The 22,056-nt window shown below is 47.6% G+C and overlaps 1 protein-coding gene across 25 annotated transcripts in view; it reads right to left on the bottom strand.

Annotated features, from left to right (window-relative positions):
- ZMYND8 (zinc finger MYND-type containing 8) overlaps positions 1-22,056 on the bottom strand; it is a 103,234-nt gene continuing 81,178 nt past the window's right edge. For 12 of the 25 annotated variants that reach the window (XM_073236491.1, XM_073236498.1, XM_073236499.1 and 9 more), the window contains 7 exons: positions 20,743-20,784; positions 19,948-20,138; positions 15,243-15,323; positions 13,405-13,483; positions 11,725-11,964; positions 9,478-9,638; positions 1-1,543 (listed from right to left, as the gene is read on the bottom strand). In XM_073236491.1, coding sequence (XP_073092592.1) covers positions 1,322-1,543; positions 9,478-9,638; positions 11,725-11,964; positions 13,405-13,483; positions 15,243-15,323; positions 19,948-20,138; positions 20,743-20,784 — 1,016 coding nt within the window. In that variant the 3' untranslated portion in view covers positions 1-1,321. Of the gene's footprint in view, positions 1,544-8,370; positions 8,438-9,477; positions 9,639-11,724; positions 11,965-13,404; positions 13,484-15,242; positions 15,324-19,947; positions 20,139-20,742; positions 20,785-22,056 lie in introns of all 25 variants that reach the window. The other 13 variants (XM_073236512.1, XM_073236496.1, XM_073236503.1 and 10 more) reach the window with 3 other exon arrangements.

The raw sequence follows: 22,056 nt of genomic DNA, 5'->3' as shown, positions 1-22,056 counted from the left end.
TCAAAAAAGATATTTAAGTTTAATACAAATTTTATACAAAGAAAATGTGAAAAAATACTTCCATATGCTAAAAGCAATTATGCTTCACAAATAAGGCCAGCTAGGCTATTTTTTTTTTTGACAACTGCAATTTTCACAAATGTTCTTCCTCTCCTGTTTTCTTCTAATACCCTCTCTATTTCTTCTCTAATATGGGTAACTAGCTGGAAACTGTACAGTTCGCATTCTCTTATCAACAATGAAGAGAAAGTAAACAAGACTAAAATGTACAACAGAATGTACTGGAATGGTATCGTACAGTTAATTTTCTCATATACATACATCACCTTTTGCTTCATTCAATGCTTTTTGTTTTACACAACATACAAAGTGGTACTACAGCATACGTAGTGTGACAGACAGCACGGCGGCTGTCTTTTCTCTCATACTGCCTTTGTTTCATGCTTACATAAAAACGTAAAATTCCATCATATAAATAATACATACATGCTTCATCCCAGACTCCAGTGTCCTCTGCGTGCATCCTGCCTCCACGAAGCACAGTATCGTTTACCAAGTATGTGTGAGTGTGTTTAAAGGAACCACAAAGCAAAGCAAAGGCTTCTCTCTCTGTTGCAGAGCTTCTGACCGACGCTCTCTGGGTTCTTCTCTTCTGCAACTCAGCTGAGCGGAGCTTCAGTTTATCTTCTGTAAACAAGGACCTTATTTTTTTTCCCTTTTAGGAGTAGAGTCATCTTTGAAATCCCACAAAATAAACTAGCTTCTCCATGTGTCCTTCTGATCCAGAGAACTTACATTTATTAACAGAGTAACGTAGCATTTGAAAGGGGCCACTGACTTGACGTGATGTGCCCACGACAGCACAGGCTCTGTGCCGAAACTCCTGAACCTAATGTACGGAGTACAGACATATGAATGCAAACGGCTCACTCTCCCCTGGGCATTCAAGGACGAGGGCCTGGGTGCAACAGCATCGCTGGGCCCAGTCCCCACGCCACGGTGTGACATGTGGGCTGCCTGACCGTCCCTCCTCCAACACCAAAATGTTTCTGGTTGGGTTTTGTTTTTCTTTTTCTTTTTCTTTTTTTTTTTATAAGTTAAAGTCAATACAAATATAAAAAGGGGAAGGTACTCTAGGTTCAATGACATCCACAAATTGTACATTATTTACATCTGAAGCATAGATTTCATGTAGGTGGAAGAATCCTCAGTCAAAGCTAATGCTGGACACTATGTAGTGTGGGCTGCTCCTGGCGCCAGGGGCAAAGGCCAAGTCCGAAGGTGTGGAGTTCTCAAGTCTGCAGGTGGTGGTTCTCCCATCTCATGTTTCTTTGCTGTTTCCTGTTTTCTTGGTGTCTGGTTTTTTTTTCCTCCATGGGGTGGGAGGCTTATGTCGCCATTTGTCCCTAGTCCCAGAAGGTGTCCAGCCGAGACTCTTTCGGGATGAGACTCTTCGAGCTGGTGCTGCCGTTGTGCTCAGAACGTGCAGATCCTCGCTTCTCGTCGCTACTCCAGCTGCTGGATTTACTGCTCCGGGAATGGTCTGGGGAGGAAAACCAACAGAAAGGGATGATGAGAATTCCTGCCAGCCTCCCCTGCAGCAGAACCATCCTCACTTGATCCGCACCTTCTACCTGGGAAGCCACCTTCCCCTCCCCGCTCCAGACCACTGCTGGGCAACATACTGCCCCCGCTGACTTCCCCAAATGCGTGCGACTTGTCGAATACAAAGGGCAGAACAATTTACTTTTTTAGGGTAACAACAGCTGGATGGAAAAACAGTGGGGTGTCATGCTCACAGAGAATACAGACGCGTGAGAAAGGTACTTAACGGCCAGGGCAAGCATTTCTTACGAGGTACCTGGAACTGTGTACCCTCACTACATGACCAAACGACACCGAGCACCCACACACTTCCACGTCCAACCTTGGCCACTGGACAAAGGCACCAAAATTTGGCATTCAATCTACTTCCTTATATTAACAGAGTTTCTTTAATCCATTTACAGACAACTTGAAAAACAGACCTATCACAAAACCATCTGAGAGCGAATCACCAAGGAGAAGTAAGGGCAGGAATAGTTAAGTCCATCTGAGAACACAGCCCCCGGGGTCCCTGGTAAGGAGGGGGGTCACTGAAGGATGCAGGGCCAGAGTAAGACCTGAGATGGCTTCAAAGATGCGTGAACCACAAGGAGCTGGAGAGTGGCCGAGCAGGAATGACAAGTGGAAGGGAGAGCCAGAGATGTCTGCAGACCTGTCAGAGAGCTTGGGCCTGCGGGCTCAGCCGGACCCTTGTCTGCAAGAGACCCAGCAGCTCACCACCAAGACCCCGCCGCACCTTAGAGCACTTACTGAGTGGGACAGATGGGACAAAGCTTTCTCATTTCTACTTGATTAAAAGAAACTGACTGTTAAGCTTAGAGACAGAATCCGAGTGAGGAAGGACCGTGTCACTGTCTAAGGGATGACACTTCTTATCGGCACGCGCACGTGTTTAGTCCTGGATTCTGTTTTCAGAAGGTAAAAGAGAAGAGGACCATGAAGATGTCCAAGGTAATGTGTTCCCTCAGGAGAAAACTCTTCTTCGGGCTGCACCAGTGACCCAAGGGAGGTAGTGTTCTGGTAGGCAGAGCTGGCTGGGGTGTAGACAAAAGTCTTCTTAGCAATCCTGAAAGCACCTCTTACGCATTCTTCCCTATTTGTGATGCCTACACGGTTGGTTTTTCCGAAGGTCTCTGGTGAGAGGTGTATGAAGCTATCTTTTTCACATTGAGAAAATCCTCCAACAATGTAGTCAACCACATTAAGCCCCCCAACTCTGGAATAGCAACCAGCTGGGTACATTGGGAGGCATGGGAAGAGAGCTGAGCTGGGGCACAGAATCTGCAGCAGAGCCAGGCTGGCCGACCAAGTGGATCTGCAGGACCTACCTCCCCTCACACGGATGGGACATGGGGCACTGGCTGCTACAGCCAATCACAGCAGGGGAGGGTCAGGGTCCACCTAGGGCCCTCTGCTATGCGGGAGGAAGAGCCCCTCCCCTCAAGGAGTCAAACCCACCCCCTCTCGTGCCCTCACTTCCCACTGCAGCTTTTGATGGCCACCAGAGGCACAGCTAAGAAATGCTACAAGGCAAAGCAAGAGCCACTATTCAGAAGATTAGGAGACATGCCCACAGGGAAATACACACACGCACACAAGAACAGGCCTTCTGCAGGCCTGGAATAATATGCTGGCAGCTTCCGCGGGACAGGGTCATACTAACACTTCTGGGCTGGGTGGCTGGGGTGTGGCCGGTGGCCTGTGGCAGGTGTTGCTAACTGAAGAGACAGCACAGGCACCTCAGAGTCTGTCGGCTCCAATCTGAACAAATCCATGCCCCTGTGTTTGCTCGTCAATAGGCTACCCTTCTCAGACCTGCTGGGGGCTTCGTTTATGTCACCATCCTGCAACTTAATGCATCCCCAGGAGAGTAAGGCTTTTATAAAAAGGGATCCCTGGACACAGCATGGCATTAAGGGTGGGAAATGATGTATATGATGACATAAAGCTTTTGTGTAAGCCACAAATTCTCAGCATTTGAAAGCACAATTCTCAGAACCAGGAAGACAGAGGCTATTCAACCACACAAGGCACTGCGCAAGGAATCCAGATTATTTAGAGCAAATAATAACTAATCTACGGCCACGGTGAGAGTAATTTGGTGGAGAGTATAATTAAGGTGCATGAGGTGAGGACTGGGGAAGGGGCCACAGACAAGACACCAAGTGGGCGTCCCCCTCAGCTACAATGGTTGGACAGCAACACATCGTATCTGAAACAGAAGAGCTAAAAACTAGTGGTATGGAAGGAGTCTCCACATAATAACTGATGCACGGAAGAGTTTGGTAGGGGAAGGACTGAAGATAAGATAAAGGGGAAAAAAATCGAAACTCCAGGAAAAAGTAAAGCTATACAAGAACAGGAACGTAATCACAGTACACCGTTGGACTCATAACAAATGGCACAGTGTCCTAAGGATAGAGAGACAGATGACGGCATGTCAAGATTTCTTGGACTCGGCTGACAGCCGAAAGCGAGATGGCCCAGCTGCATTTACAGAGCAGTGTGCACAAATGACCTCAAGCCTGATGACGGGGTGGGCCTCATGGAGGAGGTGGGAAGGTGGGAAGGGCCAGAGGTCGGAGAGAAGCCGAGGGCATGGGCTGCCAAGAGGGGTCAAGAGACTGCCTCTAGGTGACAGAACAAGAACTAGAGAGTGCGCGATTTATCTGGCCATGGAAAGCCACACAGGCCCGTGAAATCGTGACATAAGCAGTTTGGGGGAGTGGGAGAAGAGAGGTCACCCATCACCCCAATTCAGATGCGCCAACCAGCAATGTCTAAAGATGAAGTCCAGAAACAGAAGCCGAGGGAAGTACACTACTTGTTGGTACAGAGCAAAGAACCAGACACATGGAAGGCAGCAGTGGAGGCTGCGACTGTTTTTCCAGGTACAACTTCACTTTCTCTAACTATATGCAGGTATTGCTTTAAAATTTTTAAATGAAAACACAGCAAGCAGGAGAGGCCCAGGCCACACCCAGGAAGCCCATGACCCCTACTCCTTCCTCCTTACAATTAGACTCTGCGTCTTACCACTCCGTGCCTGCTGTATACTGGCACCCCAGAAACCCCACTGTTTTTTAAAAACCCACCTTCCTCCACAAGATTTCATCAGTACTGTGACCAACAGCAAGAGCTGGCGGAAGTCAGGTTAGAAAGACAGTTCCACACGGGATTGAACGCGTGTCAGTCTTTCTGCTTTGACAAGACCATGGGCACAAATGGCTTTGGTGAGAAAATGGGGGCAAATCAGAGACTGGAGATGGCCTTCCGCCCAGGCCTCAAGGGACCTCCCACTCATCTCCCCCTCCCGCTCTCTGGGGTGTCCCTGCCACACTGCCCAAAACACTCTTTTCCAGCGGTTTCTGACAGGGAGCTCCATGGTGCCCCTACTTTGCTCATGCACCTCCATCAGGCCTCTTCCCAAGTCCTAAATGTGGACACCTCCTTTCACGTGGTCCCTGGTCCCCTTCTTTTTCTACCCAAGACCTTCGAGAAGGCCCCTTCAGATGTGGAAATTCCATGATTCTACCAATGAAGGCGGTCTTCTTCGCGAGACAAGTTTCCAAAACAGCCTTCAAGAATTTTAAATGTCCATGATCCTTCGTGACTGACGGCTCCACGCTGACTGTGCTGAGGCGTCAAGGTTGCGGTGAAGAAATTGGAAACCACTGCGTGAGCAGAGGAGCATATGAGAAGTGGAAAACCAGGGCCGGCCTGGAATGAATGGTCACTCTTAAAGACACCCACCTGGCTTGAGGAAGGTTTCAGGTTGTGCTGTTCAGTACAGTAGGCACTAGCCCTGTGTCGCTATTTAAATATAAATAAAGCTAAAACAAAATGTTAGCTTCGATTCCTCAGCCACACCAGCCTCAGTTCAGGGTCCACAACCACGTGTGCCAGTGGCTCCCACAGTGGACAGTGCGGATATAGAATGCTGCATCGCGCAGAATGTTCTAGGGGGAGATGCAGGGTGTCAAGGAAGGAGTGTGGAGATAGAGGAGGATGTTTACATGCCAAGGGAGGGAAGCGGCTGAGAGCACAAAGGCTTGCATGCCTAGGGGAGGCGAGGGGGACAGGACCCGGCCAATGCGCCTCTGACAGCACAGGCGATGCTGTGAGCTCACAGGGGCGATGGAGGGAGAGCTGGGAGGTCAGCCACCGAGCAGGGAGCTTGGAAATCACCCTATGGCGAGTGGAAACAGAGGCTGCCGAAAGCCATCTGGTACGATGACCGGGCTGGTGAGGGCCTCTGCTTCTGAGGTTAGTGATTAAGACTTTTGTGCACTGGTGAAACGAGTGTAACCTCTTGTGTCATTTTCTCCAGCTGAGCTGATGCTTGACTGCAGGTGAGTAAAAAGTGGGGTTCATCCAAGGTCTTGCCAAATCGACATGTTGAAAAAAAAGGCATGGGAGACTGAGTTATGTCAGCAAGGGTGCTGATGGCACGAGCCACAGGAACTAGGCTGGGGAAGGAGGGAGGGGAGTGGAAACAGGCGAGCTTGCAGGTCTGGAGGGAAGAAAAGGTCCACACTGGCAGCCCTGACTTTCTGCGGTGACCGGGGCCTTAGCTGGGCCACACAAAGCGGCCAGCACTCAACCAGTTCTGACTTACGGTTTCATGCAGTGAACCTAAGTATTCGGCACAGTGGCTGAGGGCATGGGCCTGCAGTCAGAGACCTGGACTGAGGCCCTGGCTCCGACAACTCCTCTCTGAGTTAACTGGGCCTCAACTACTCATCTGTATAATGGAAAGAGTAACTCTTCTCTCAGAGGTGCTGGGAATAAACGCAGTAAAGGCAAGTGAGTACCGCACACTCCTTAGTCAGCCCTAGTAAGTGCCCTTCTGACTCCCCTGGAGGCTCCATGAAGACAGGATCTTGAGCCTTGTTCACCTCTAAACCCCCAGGTCCTGGCACTCAGCAAACTCTTGTGCACCTCCAGCCCTCTGCAAAAAGCCCAGGGCCGTGCACCCTCTGAGAATCTAAAGCAGAACTGAGGATCTTGCCCCCCACACCCATCCGGTCACCAGACTCCTCCGGACCATTTACCCCTCCCCCACTCGCCTCGCACCAAGTCACTGGCCTGCTCTCTGCAATTTGATTCTTTCCAACCCCCTTGGGCACCCGTGTTTTTCAGGTCAGGGGGCAGCCAAAGAAGGCCTCCTGGCCAAATCCAGCCCAATGCCTGTTTCCTCAAATACATTTCACTGGAGCACAGGCAGACTTGTTTATTTATATATGACCTGTGTTTGCTTTCATCCTTTACCAGCAGAGTTACGCAGTTGCAACAGAGACCGTGTGGCCCACAAAGCTTAAGAGATTTACCATCTGGCCCTTTACAGAAGGTTTGCTGATCCCTGAGCTAAGTGATACCTCATTCACCTCAGAACTGGAATACGACGCCATCTCCCAGCCACCTTCCCGCACGCAGTCCATACAGCATCCCACACCCTGCAACTGCCCACCTTCCCGGGGCCGTGCTGACCCCACCCCACCACTCTGCGGCTCCCAAACCTTAACGGCACCTCCATCCGAAGCAGCATTTCCCCCACTTGGGCTCTTCTTAAACCTTTGCGATTCTGACCCATTCACAATCTCCCTAATGTATTTCTGATGTTTTTATTTAAGCTCACTTTAAGCGTAAACAGAACAGAAACTTTTATATCACCCCCAAAAGCACAAGGTAACCCTTTCCCTACACACAGGGAGACTCTACCACCAGACAGAATGGACACCAGACCAGACTGCAGGGTTAAGTTCCAGGCAGGTGCCATGCTGCTGAAAGCCTCAAATCTGCTCTGCCTTTGTTAAAAAGAGAAACTGGGGAATACCAAACGGCTGCAGAAGGCACCTAAGTACCAAACCGAACTTGTTCTCGGGAGGTGGAAGCAGAGGGCTGAAGGGAAGTAAGAAAGGAGCGACCTTTTCAGTAAGTGGTTCACCTTCTCTCTACAGTCAGTAAATGCCACTCCCTCTTACCTACGTCTCAGTCTGAATCTCTCTCCAGCCACCCTAAGGACACCCCATTTTCCTCTATGCACTTCATTCGCAGAAACGAAATAAAATTTTCGGTTTTCAGCTAAAGAACCATCCGGCACAGAGAAAAGATCCGGGAGCTCAGGGACCCTAATTAAGCAGAATGGTCCTCAAATAAGGACACCTTCTTTGAACCCTTCAGGAATGACCCAAAACTGGCTTAGGAGGGTACCGGAAAAAGACCCTTTGGACTAGAAAGGAGGACAGCTCACACCCCACAAGAGAAAAACTGAAGGTGACTCTCTGAAAATCCCCCAAAACAGCCTACCAGGTTATTCCCTGAGAGCAAAGATTCTTACAGAAAGATCACCTGCCTAGAAATTTTCTTCTTTTCTTTCAAGGCTCAAATGCGGGCTGGGACCCAACAAATAGAGTTTCCTGGGTTTCGTGTGCCGTGGTCATTTCTCTGAGGGCACAAGAACTGCCCGTGCATATCTGGCCCACCCCAGGTCACCTACAGGACCCTTGGTCCAAATCAAGGTTTATGTGGAACCCTAATAAACAAAGCAAACATAGGTAAATGCGGACTTGGAGAGGTGCCTGTAGGCTGCCTTACCCAGCCACTCCCTCTCACCCCGCAGTGACCCGCCCAGGGTACCCCCAAGGATCCCTAAGGATCCACAGAAGTTTGAAAACCATAAACCCTTAAGGTTCCTGAGAAAATGGCTTCCCGCTGCCCACATGGACTGTGATAGCACCATTCAACCACCAGGGGGCAACATACCCGAGCCTTGGTTGGAGCCTAAGAGAATGGAGGAGGGCGTCTCCCTGGAGCCAGAAAGGTCGAGGGTCTAGAAATACAAAAAGAGAGAGATGGATGCAAGGCACTGGGGCCAATGTAGCCCCCCAGAGAAGCCCAGAGATCCATGGGGATGCTCATCACTGCCCTCAAGGCGCCTCCGTGCCCTCTGTCTCGTGCACTCAGCCAGGGAAGGCCAGGTCGGCCGGGGTGACCCTACACCTGTCCTCTCCTGCGCTCTGGCTCCCAGAAGGAACAGGCTCGAACACAGCACTGGGGTGGTCCCGTACTGAACGCTACAGCCTCAGCTTCTAGAATATTCACTGCTTCCTCAACTTACAGCACTGACCTACCTTCCCCTCCAGATTTTGCCACATCCAAAAAGGAAGTATATTACATCAAAATTAGATCATTTCACTTTTATTCCACATTAACCTTTCTCTAGGCAATAGCATCAATAAAATCAAAGGGTTTTGACTGATGGGACAATGACTTTATTTTTTCCCTACTACACACTGAAATAAATACATATTAACAAAAATGTAAAAAATTATCAACACTGCCACCTAAAATAAGTTTTGCACACAATCCTTGTTACACAGACCAAGACACTGGGCAACCAGGAGACCCAGCCTTCCCTGTACAATACGGCAGCCACAAGCCACATGTGACTACTTGAGTTTAAATTAATTAACATTAAATAAAAGTAGAACTGCAGGTCCCTCTGGTCACATTAGCCACAGTTTAAGTGCTCAACAGCCATATATGGCCAGTGGCTACCATCATAGGTAGAGCAGATACAGAACCAGATACAGAACATTTCCATCACCACAGAAGCTTCTACCAGACAACACTCTTTTAAGCCTCAAGAGTTCCCAAGGAGCAGCTGCCGAGCCACACACATGCCACGCCCGCTGGTGATCAGGAGCCCTAAGAGTCTGTCACCCTCACTGCAGTCCACCTGCCCCATCCTGAAGACACGCAAACCTCCTACAACATGAGACTTACAGGGGTGGCAGGAATGGCTGGGGAAGGTCCTGAGACTCTGCTCAGCCCAAAGGCAACACTGGCCAAAGGCGAACGGATACTCACGGAGCCACTGTCCTTGCTTTTCTCGGCTGTCGTCTCCTTCTCTTTCGAGGCGCTGGCTGTTTCCGAAGAGGCTGGCTGTGTGCTGGAGGAGCTCCCCTGGGATGACTTGTTTAGTGTTTCCGAGCTCACCTCGCTGTCTGCTTCCTGCTGAGGCGCAGTAGCTGGGGGCAGGCAATGGGGGAAAGCAGCCTTGTAGAGTACAAGCCGAGTGCAACGGCTTCGGGACCTGCAGGGGAGCCCCACTCCGCACGAGGCGGTGTGCCGGCTCAGGACACCTCTGACCCAGCCACCATCTGTAACAGGCAGCTGCTGCTCAGGTACACCCAGGGCACAGGTACAGGCCCAAAGTGGCCAGTACTCCGAAGTTTTCCAGAAGCTGGAATTCCAGAGTGTGGGTGAAAATACGTTCACTTTTAATGATTAGCAGTTCCAGTTTTAATAAATCATTCTGGAGACAAAAGCATGTTCACGGAACAAGAAGCCCATCAGCAGAGCCAGCATATAACTGCCGACCTAGAATTACTCATTTTATCATTTTTCATTTTAGAACCATTTCAGCCCCACGGACTTGCTTCCTTCTGAAGAAGAGCAGGGAAATCCATGTGAAAAGCAAGCACCACAGACAACGAGCATCTGGAGATGACAGAAACTTGGATAAATTCAGAAACAAGGCTTTTGAGAGAAATTTCAGAAGGACGGACAATTTGGTGCCACAAAGACAGGAAAGCAGAGGGACATTTTGGCCACCTTGCAGTAACAGCAAAAGGGTCATCAGACACATTTCAAAACTTAGGGGAATTTAACTCTACCGCAGGAAGGGATTTAAAGGAGCTTTTAAGAAGATAACCTCCCTCAAGAAGGTTGAAGGACCCAGTCATGCGTGTTCACTATTGCCTTTTTAAAACTAAAATAACAAAAAGAGCTCCTAAAGCAGAAGTTGGCAAACTAGTGCTGCCCTTTTTTTTGACACTTCCCTGTGCCTTTATTGTCTTGTAAATGAATGTCCAAGTATACCACAGGTTCATCTGAGTAACACAGCAAGGGTTGGTTATAATAAATAGATGACCATCAAATGGCATGTAAAGAAATGTGAATATTCCTAGACTCCCAGACCTGCTTGGCCAAGGGAGAGACAGTCAGAGGCATGGCTAATAGGAATGGTTTTGTCAGGGGCTCTATTTAGAAGTATGTCTGCAACGTAAAGCCCGAGGGCTCCTCCCTTTCCCTTGACCATTTCTGTGCTGCTGCCCGTGCGTGGCTACTGCTTCCATCTGTTGCTGCCAGTGCTCTTGTAGTGCCGCCTATTTTTGTAAATGAAGTTTTATTGAACAGAGCCATTTACATATTGTACGGCTACTGTCAGCCTCCCAGGAGTCTAGCAGTTTTGACAGACCACATGGCCCAAAATCCTCTGGACCTTCACAGAGGAAGTCTTAGTCACTCATACATTGTCTTCGGAAATTCTGCCGATCCACAGACACACTACCTCATCCTAGTATTTATGTAGTTTCTATTCAAGTAAGTTCTTTAAGATGAGGACTCTCAATTTTAACCATCTAAAGTTAATATTATTTGTGATAAATGAAAGTGAATTATAAAAGTGAACTTTGAAAGTATTAATAATAATTCTAAATTAGACAGTGTGTCCTGAGGGAAGCTTCCAGTGTGAGGCGTACTTGCTCTGTGTTAGAGGGTACAAAGATTAGTCCCAAACCAGTATTTTTTCTTTCACGTAAGGATTGAGAATCCATTTAAGTAAGCCATGAGTTCAGTATTACCTAAAAAGCAGGATTTCTCAGCTTCAGTACTGTCGACATTTGGGGCCAGATCATTCTCTCTGTGGGGCCATCCTGCACACTGCAGGGTGCTTGGCAGCAGCACCCCCTCTGCCCTCTGGTGCCAGAGCTCCCCTCCTCCAGATGTGACAATCGCAAATGTCTGCAGTCACCACCAATGTCTTGGGGTGGCAGGGGGATCGCCCCCTAGAGGGGAACCACAGCAACTCCCAGGAAGCTGAGATCTCCTGGGCTGTCGTGACAAGCCATGCTCTGGCAGAGAACGCAAAGGAGACCAGAGGTTTGAAACGCCCATGCCAAGTCGCAGCCATGTGGCTACATGCTGCTCTCTGATGTGCAAGAGACACAGCTGTTTGTGCGTGAGATGGGCAATGGCCTGGCTGGGCAGGCCACCCTTGGGGAGCCCCCTCTGCGGCCCACGCCCACCCACGGCAGCCTGGGCCCGCGGTACCTGACTGAGTGCAGGACTTCATGTGCTCAGGCCAGTGGGCCTGCTGGCAGGGGTAGTCACAATAGCTGGTGTTCCAGCAGCAGTAGAAAATGGCCTCCTTCTTGCAGTTGGCGCACCACTGTTTCTTCTTAGTCTCATCCACCGCCTGCTGCTTCTCCAGCTCCAGCTGCTTCTTCACCTCGGCGATGAGCCGGTCCCGCTCCTGCTCCAGGCTCTGCCGCATCTCGGCCATGGTCAGCTCTGGTGGAGGAGGGAAGAGACACCGGCCTCTTCACCTGCCCCCCTTCCGGGGCATGGAGTTCTTCACACCGATCAGATCAGCGGGATGGGGATTCCGACAGACCCAGCTGTGTGACCCCGAGTGAGTAACCTCACCTCCCTAGGCCCCAGTGTCATCTGTGAAAATGGGCATGTTCATCAGACTGACCTGAGGGGGCTGCTTGTGACAGTGAACACAGGTCCCTGGCAGGGAGAGAACCACAGCCCCCGGGGATTCTGTGCAGAGACCTCAAACCCTCAAAACAATTTCCACTGAACTCTGAGTTTTATCCATCAAATACTTACATAACACCTACTATACGCAGGTGCTCTCCTAAGCACCTTGTATTAACTCACCTCATCCTTACAGCAATCCTATGAAATTAAATTACAGCAATCATGAAATTAAAAAACAAGAACAACAGGACACCTCCAAAAACCACCATGGAAGAAAAATAACCCCTCATGAACAAGACCAGCCTTCCTGCCAGTCATATCTGCCTAGGAGACTACAAGCCATGGCAAGTTATGGACAGTCTACATGTATTTTTCAAATGTACGGCCAATTATTTAAAAATGGAGAGATTTGCATAATAGATTCTTCGACTTTACTAGAGACACAAGAAGCAACAATATCCTCATCAACTTCCTGCACAGCAACAGCTGAAGAGAGGAGGGCCCCTCTCCGTCAGCTAAAGGGCTGGAGTCTGCAATGCGTGATTAAACACACATCACCTGTGAGCAGGTGGGCACACCTGGGCATGCCTCCCTCACAAAAGACCTGACAGTTTCCAGCACTCTTGCTTCTGGAGCTGATACTGCAGGTTCAAGTTTCTGCAGAAACCACTCTAGCTTCGGGAAGAAAGCTTTTAACAGCACCTACACAGAATGGTGGACCTAAACAGCAGTCAATCCAATCCAGGGACTAAGAAAGCAGCTGTGTCCACAGTGTGAGCCACGCAGGAAGTCTGCAGGAATTTGTTAAAATGCCTGATACTCGATGGTTAGGAGGGAAAGTCTGAACCTGTGTGACTTTGAGAAACTTCCTTAACATGTCTGTGCATCAGTTTCTTCACCTGAAAACTGGGATAATGGAGCCCTTTCTCAGAAGGGCTTCTGTGAGAATTAAATCAGTGAGTGCATGAGAAAGTACTAAAAACGGTTCCTGGCACCATGTGGGAGTTCCGCAAGTAGGAGCTGGTACTCCCACCATCACCCTGTTGCTGAAGTTCGAATTTCAAAGAGAGGAAAGGAGGGTTCCAGCTAACCCCTGCTTCTACACCAGTTTCTCCAGCTCAGAGTCTCCAGGACTCTGGGGTCTCCCCAGGAGTGGTCCATGCCCCTAGCCTACTTCTGACTCCAGAGGTGCAAGAAGTTCACATCCCAAACCTTCCTCCATGCAAACCAATCCACCAGCCTTACCCAAGTTGTGTTTCATCTCAGAGAGCTCTTGCTGGTGCAGCCACTGAAGCTTCTCTATCTCGATCCTCAGCCTTCGAATCTGTAACAAGGGATAGTAAGATTCTGAGAAAGAGTGTCTAGGGGGTGCTGCTGCTCACCAGTGGGGCTCACCAGTCTGAGCTCTGCCTGGCTGTGAGGGTCAATGCCACGTGGTGAACTGAGGAGCACGCAGGTGACCTGGGCCCCTCTTCCACAGCTGCTGTCCAGAGAGGTGTGCACCAGTGTCTTAAACCAAATCCAGGAGAAATTCTGCTTCAGAAAACAAAATACAAGCAGCCCGTCTTTTCCAAGAAATACTGGCTCCGGGAAAAGCCACTGAAAAGTGCAAACAAGGGCCAGGTTTTCAAAAACAAAAAAGTTGGGATTAGGACTTTGACCCCCAAAAATGAAACTAAAACAAACAAAAGTAACTTTATTCTATCTCTTACCTACCAGTTTAGGTAGGGTCCATAGGCAGTCACCTGAAATTCCAAAGCCTAACATAGGTATTTTTTGGCAGAGGGTGGTAAATTCATTTGGAGGGGGAAACAAATAAACTCAGCCTGAACCAGTATGAGGCCATTTGCAGTGTTTAATAATCGCAGTGGTTCTCAGCTGGGGTGATTTTGCCCTCCCCTCTCTATGACTCTCAATGTCTGGAGACATCTGGGGTAGTCACATCTGGAGGGGGTGCTACAGGCCTCTAGTATTCAAAGGCCATATTGCTGAACACATTACTATGGACAGGAGAGCCCCCATGACAAAATATTATCTGGCATCAATGTTAGTTGAGAAACCCTGACTTACCCCAGGTAGTATCAACAACTGTACATTTCACTGCAGAAATGCTGCATGTAGTGGGGGCAGTAGGGAGGGCTGCATATCACTTCTTTAAAATGTGAAAAATCCCAGCATGCAACTGGATTCAAAGTTTCAAGTGAGACCCTATGGATCCCCACTTTCAACCCTATGCCAGTTCTTCAACTGAACAAAGAGAAATGAAGTATGGTAGCAGGGAGGGAGGTTTTCCAAAGTCCACATTTCCCCTTCTCATCTGACATGCCCAGCATAACTGTACAAGGGTCACATGAGCAAAAATATGTGAGGGGATTTATTGATTTCTCTCTGGGCCCCTCTCAAACCTTTATAGTCATATTGTTCTCTGCTGATAGCCCACGAGGACTGCTTCCTGAAGATTTTCTCTTGTTTATCTGAGTGGCAGCTTAGCCCTGCCAGGCCCCCTCACAGGTCAATGGCTTTATGTGCATGAAATTCCCACAATTTTCCAACATCATTTCCAAAGACCTCAAGAAATCCTGCCACATGTCATTTTACCTGGCGACCTGTTTGCATATGGCTGCCAGTGAATATGCCGAAGAGCAAAGTTCAGGGAGGTCTATTTCCATAAATGGTCGCTTCATATGGACATTTTAATGTTTAAATGTTTAAGCACTCCACTCCCCAGGCAATCCCGTAACTGTGGAGGGCCAGTATACAAACTCTAAAGATAACAAATACACCTTACACAGAAAGGCCCAGGCTTAAGGAGATCAAGCAGCAATTTTACATGGAGCCGAAGAAATGGTTTCTGGTTTCACCAGAGGGGTAACTCAGGCTCTGGTTTGGCTCTTTTATTAGAAGTGAACCGAACACACAAGCCTGAGAGTCAGCCTTCAACTAAGGGCAGAAATCCCCTCACCAGCACCACCATCAGCAGAGCATGTGTGGCCTAGTTCCAGAGAAGCTTCTCCACGGCACCATTTTACAGCAGCCCATAAAACACCCTTAAGCAGGGAAGGAATTCACGTGTCACCTCTGACCTCAGCTATTGTGCTTCCAGTAGTGTTTTTAGAAAGATCATTGTATATTTCTGTCATGGTTCCTTTTATTGCATCCATCATCTGAAAGATAAAAAAAACAGAAGAAACAGTTCGGGTGATCACCTCCCTGAAAGCTTTTCTAAGCGAAACACATATAAAACCCATCTATATAAAGCAGTGGTTCTCAACTGGGGCAATCTGGTCCTTCACACGCCATGTGACATTTTTGGTTGTCAGACTGGTCAGGGAGGAAAGGGGGCGCTAGTGACATCTAGTAAGGTGGAGGCCAGGGACATGCTAAATATCCCACAGGCCCAAAACAGGCCCCACAACAGAGAATTATCCAGCCAGTGCTGAGGCAGAAACACCCTGGAATGAGCCAGGGTAGGCATCACCTATCCATTCCCTGTCTCTCACGGCAGGAGTAGTTCACAAGCACAAAGCTCACTTCCATGGCCACAGGCTAACTAGGGAGGCCAAATCTGGCCCCCAGATATGTTTACTTTGTTTTGGCCAGCACAATGGGTTCAAGGGAGGGACTGTTTTATAAATCTTTCCCCTTAAAAAAACAACTGTTTTTATTGTGATGTTATTCATATGCCACACCATTCCCGCATTTACAGTGTACAGGTCAATGGCTTTTCGCATATTCAGAGTTGTACATCCACCCCCATAATCAATTTCAGAAGCTCTCCCTGGCCCCAAAAAGATCCCTCATCCCCCAAGACTCCCTTGGTCCCCCTACCAAATCCTGGCAACCAATGATCAGCTTTCTATCTCAATGGATTTGCTTCCTCCAGGTATTCCATACACGGAATCCCACTATCTGGTCCTTGTGACGGCCTTCTTGGATTTAGCACAACGTTCAACACTCATCTGTGCTGCAGGGTATATCCGGACGTCACTCCTTTTTATGGATGACACTACAGTCCACTGCGTGGATACAGTTGGCACGTTACTGGAAGGCCTTTTCTCATTCACTGCCCTGCCAGTTAGTCTCCCATCTTCTCTTCCTTTAACTCTCTGACCACTGGAGGCATCAGCCAGTTCATGCTTAGGTCCTTGCAGCAAGCATCCGGATGTCTGCTGCCCCGATGGGTCTGAGCATGACTTTCTCTTCTACCAGCTGACCCTCCCCCACCACAGGAGAGAGGAGGGGACAGGAAACCAAACCAGATCTCAGGCCTGGCCTGGCTGCTACGTCTCCCCTGTGCCTTGGAGTTTGTTACAATTGACTAACTAAGAAGGCAAGACAAAGCGCATGTTACATCTGAGCCCAAAATTTGTTCCCCCCATTACCTTACCACCCAATACTCTCTGAGCCTCAGTTTCCCCATGTAGAAAACAAGGCTAATATCGGGGTGCCTACCCTCTTAGGATGTGCTAGCCACAGGAAAACTGTGGCTCAGTACCTTCCAGAGTAGATGTTCAGAAAGAAATCCCCATTCATCTTAGTTTTACAGAAACTGAAATTCACATGAGCATATAATTGCAAAACTGCAAACCTCCAAAATAGTAACCTAAATGCACCCTAAATGGGAGGAAAATGAGTAAGAGATCTGTTCAGATTTCCACCCCCAGGTTGTCTCAGGGGCTGCACAGGGACCTGCCAGGAAAAACACTTTGTGCTTTATGCAGCTTTCCAGTCAGCCATGCTGTATGGGCCTCCTTACCCGACTACACCACTGCATCAATTTAAAATATTAGAACTAAATTGCTTTACAAGAAAATTTTAGAAAGTGGGTGAAATTCAATATGTTACTAATGCAACGGTTATATTCTATTTTAAAGAAATCACGAATTTGTGGACTGACATTCCCTCTTATTTCCAAAAATAGCAAGGAACTCAATACTAATAAAGAGCCCTCTTCTGCCAAAACACACAAATCATGAGTCTTCAACTCCAGGTCACCTTGGAGACAGCGAAGTTCATCAGCTCCAAAAATATGTCACTGTGTTCATTTTCTTAAACTGCAAAGAAAATGTCCATCAAACAAAGTTCATTCCACTATTTGCCTCAAAGAGTAAAGGGGGCTGCAGAGGTAATGCAATAAAAATGGCTGCAGGGGTTGAGAAAACTAGCTCCGCACAAACCACTAGCCACAACTACGCAGCTGGCCTCAGTTTTCCCACCTGTAAATAGACAGCTTGGAGCAAATCAATGGAAAACTGATACAGGGGTCATTTGCAAGCAGAACAAGAGACCATTCAGACAAGATATCTCCTATCAATAATGAAAAAAGTATCCCCTCCCTTTCAATTCTCTTGTAAACCCACAGATCACGTTAGGAAGAAAGTCTCAAATGTTTGATACTATCCTGTAACAATTTTCATGACAATCTCTCTTCAACAAAAGGAGTGTGGTCTTGGGCTTTGAGCCTTGACAGTAACAGGATCTGGCAAGGTTAAACTTAATTCTTCTTTGCATCCATTTAAGTAAAATTTAATTTAAATAAAAATATTAAATCAATACTAGTTCAGGTGGTGAGCAGGTAAAGGCAAAAAGTCTTGGGAATGGCATTATTTTTATATAACTTTTAATATATAACATATACTGTGTATAGCAAATCTATATAATATATAGATTATAGATAGTCTATTATATAGATTATATTATATAAAAAATAATTCTAAGTTGATGGTTATAATATATATTTTAAAATATATTATGTATTTATTTATATTTTTTAATATATAAAATAACTGACACCTGACTCCTACCTGTTCTGAAACTCGGTAACTCTGTAACAAGTCATGCATTTTATTCAAAAGGGAAACAGACCCAGTAAATAAGGGACAAAGTTATCCCCAAAACCAGTTCTGATTCTCTCATAGGCCACACTTAATCCTAAGTGGGGTTGCTTTAAAAAGCCACAAGTAAGAACATTCGGTTTGTGGACACTGCACATCTACGATCAGCAGGCTTTGTGTAGATCCACAAATCAGCTCAAAGCCACACTCTCTAGATCCTGGCTGCTGCCAATTCCAATCCCCGTTCACCCATTCGCTGACTGTGGCCCCAGTGCACAACCCCCTGGAGCCTCAGTTTTCTCATCTCTAAAATGAGGATGATACTAGTATCCACCTCATCAGGTTGTCAGGAAGACTGAGAAATTACCAAAGTGCTTAGAGCAGTGCCTGGCCCAGAGTAAACGCCATGCACACTTTAGTTATTGCTGGCATCATCTACCCAGTGTGACAGGCAGACCGTCTGATGGCCTCCCATGATCCCAGTGCTCTGGTGCTTGTGGCCTTGTGTCATCCCCCACCTGTGGCGTGGGCGGGCTTAGCAACCTTCTTCTAACCAACAGAATACGGCAAAGGATTCGTCACTTCTACGATCAGGCTGCATGACATCCTGACTTCCATCTTCCTATCAGACTCTTGCTGGCTCTGATGAAGGCAGCTGCCATGCTGGGAGGGCTCATACAGCCAGGAACGGAGGGCAGCCTCCACCCAGCTGGGAACTGAGGCCCTCATCCCAGCAGCCCTGCTCATAATCACCTAAGTGAGTCAGGAAGTGGACCCTTTCTCAGTCCAGCCTTTAGATGAGACCCCAGCCCCACAGACACCTGACTGCAGCCTGCAGAGGCCCTAAAGCAGGGAACCCAGCTGAGCCAACCCAGACTCCCAACCCACAGAAACTGTGAGGTAAGAAACGCATGTTGTTTAAAGTTACTACACTTTGTGGTAATTTGTTATGCAGCAATAGATACCTAACACACCTAGATAAAAGGAATAAAAAGAAACTGGTAAAAAAAAAATTATATGTGTATGTCTCTCACCCTCCAGAACTAAAAAAAGAGTGTACCTTTAACACAATAAAGCAACTCTTAATCATGAGACTTTAAGGGATTCTAAAAACAACTATTCTCAACTACTATCACCCATTCTCTTTATAAAATTGAATTGTTTATTCATTAGTAAACAATTAGTAATCCACTCATTAGTAGAGAGGAAGTTACTATTATTCTCTACTTAGTAATTTACTAAACACTTTTAGATTGTTACTCATTAGCTATTAATAGTTACAGACAGTAATAAGCCCAATGGAGATAAGTTAGGGAGCACCATGCATTCACTTGGCAACTCTGTCTCCAGTACCTACTGTGTGCCAGGCACTTTTCTAGGCCCTCGAGGTGAACAAAACAGATGGAATCCTGCCCTCACGGGGCTGACATTCTGGGGATCCTTACTAGCGAGTGTTCTCTTTAGAGCGCCCTCACGGGACTCGAAGGATAGCGGCAGGATTCACTCCCCCCATATTCAGCAACAAGCACTGCCTTCAGTCCATCTTGGTTCCTGGAAATAACTAGCTACCGGCATCATACCTTGCAAGTTGTTTCTGTCCCATGTGGCTTTTAACTAACCATGTGGCTGCAAACTAACCTCTCGGTCTACTGTTCACCAATGGAGTGGTATTTGTGCTAGCACTTAAGGAAAATCTGTCCTTGATTGAGTGACTTGCGTTCTGAAGGGTGATTTTCACTCTTATGTCATGTTCCTGTTACATACTGACTTTAGAATCTAAGGCCTCTCAGACAAAGATTCAGCCCATTCTATGTTTCACTCCTTAGCTCTGACTTCAGACCCTAGTGGAAGGATTTGGTCATGGGAGATCCTCCAGAAACACAAGGTAGGCCCTCCTCAACACCCCCTAAAACTGCGAGGCCCTGCTCCCAACCAGGCCGCCACCAGCACTCACTTTGCTAGTGTACTTGGCAATGTCCGCAGCAACATCTGCCGAGGCGGTGGCGATGGGCAGGTCGGCGCTGACTGAGGATGCGAGGCTGCTCGTGGTCCCTGAGCTGGTGACCAGGGGTGACGACTGAGTGCTGGTCACCAGGGTGATGGTGGAGGTGGATGGGCTCTGTGTGATCTCCTTCTGCTGGACAGCTAGGAAAGCAAAGGGTCCTGGTCACTCACTGCCATGGGAAGGGCCCACCCAGCCCTAAGCCGTGGGGAGGGAGTAGAGCCCGACACATGTCCTTCAAACTTTTCTACTCTCCAGGGATGAGGATGCCCCCGTTGACCGAACTCCAGCCAGGCCCCTCTAAGCGCTTCCTCGAGGAGGCCTCAACCTTGGCTGGCAAAGACTTGAACAAACACTACCGTGACCTCCAACAGCTCAAGGCCACACCCCTGGGATGACCCCAGTCCCCCTATTAAATTTCCTGAGAAAACTCAAGACTGCACAGGGGTTTACTGTCCAGCGAACACCTGAGGATGCACCCCTGACTCCCAGCCTCTGGGAGGGGAGGAGCCTAACTTGTACAGTTACCAGTTAGCAAACGCAGCTGGGTTTCAGTGGACCAACTCCAACTTCTCATTTTGGATAATTTTTCATTTCCCTGACTCAATACTGAGTCCCCACTCACGTCCCTACTCACTATCTCTTTAAAGTGCCCAGGCCCCTGTACACAAATCAGAATGGACTTCAGTTCATGCTGGACTTTTTCCCTATTGCAACAGTAAATTACTGGTTAAAATTTGTCCTTACCACTTGAACTAGAGTCGAGCTTTATCTCTGACGAAAGACAGTCTGGAAATTGAGAACCATTCCGTCAATGAGCATCCTCTTACCCGCACCGACATCCCCCTGGGGAAGCTCATAATGCTTTCGGGCTATGAAGAAGACTGGGACGGGTCACCCCTATCTCAGGTACCCTGGGTTCAGTTCTGCTCCACCAACTCTAAACAGCAAAACCAATCTAGCTGTTGGTCCCCCAGCCAATCTCTGAAGGGTTTCATTGGAGGCCAATTCAAGATCTGGTTGCCTTTCAACCTCGTTATTCTGCTGCTACTTTTTAAGAGTTCCACTCTCACTGGAGTGCACTCACCATATGAGTTTCAACCAAGGAGCCCAACCTTCAAGGACCTAAAGGCAGATCTCCCCATGGAACAAGATCTACATCAGCATCACAGAAGTTGTGCACACCGGCACCCATCAGGTGGGCTACCTGTCTGGCCTTACGTCAGCTCCAGATGGAACCTCCCCTCCCATGAGGCTGGTGGGAGTTTTGATCTGCAACTTCAGCAACTGGGTTTCGATGCTGATTCTTCTTGTGCATATGGGTAATCCCAAGTTATTAAGGTAACCTTTCTACCAACTTCTCACACTGTATTCTTTCCAAAATAATACCAAGAGGTTCGCAGATATACACAGGATATTTTTGATACAAAGGTATTCATTGCAGCACTGCTTACAAGAAGAAAACATTGGAAGCAACCTAAATGTTCATTAGTAGGGGAATACTTTAAAATAAACTATGGAATACTATGCAGCAGTCCAAAAGAACAAGGTAGAACTCTATGTATTGACACAGACAGACCTCCAAAACATGCTGATGGGTTAAAAACAGAAAAAAAAAAAAAAAAGGAAGGCAAGTATGGTACCATTTTTATGTTTTAAAAAAGAAAAAAGAAAAAGTAATATTTTTATGGAATGTTATATATACATCAAATATATATGCACACATGCATAAAAAGATTTTACAGTTAACAGCAGTCCCTGCGAAAGGGTGCAGAATGAAATGGACGGTCAATCAAGACAATAGATTTCTGTGTAAGTATTTCACCCCCTTTCTCAGAAGAACATATGCATGTAGTTTATAAAACGAAAAATAAAAAGATAAAAGTAAAAAAGCAGGTCCTAGAACAGTTTTTAAAAATAACGTCAAATGGAATGTGTAAGGCCTTCAGGTGACCCACGGCCAAGAAACAAAGGGGAACCAAAAAATAAAAATAAAAAAATAAAAAAAAACACTCGTTTTTCTCCTGTGGATGTGGCCACAAGGGAGTGGGCACCACGGAG

The sequence above is a fragment of the Manis javanica genome, chromosome 5 (genome assembly GCF_040802235.1).
Source record: "Manis javanica isolate MJ-LG chromosome 5, MJ_LKY, whole genome shotgun sequence".
Taxonomy (NCBI): domain Eukaryota; kingdom Metazoa; phylum Chordata; class Mammalia; order Pholidota; family Manidae; genus Manis; species Manis javanica.
Note: the sequence above shows the minus strand (reverse complement) of the source record. Positions and strands in the feature narration are given on the sequence as shown.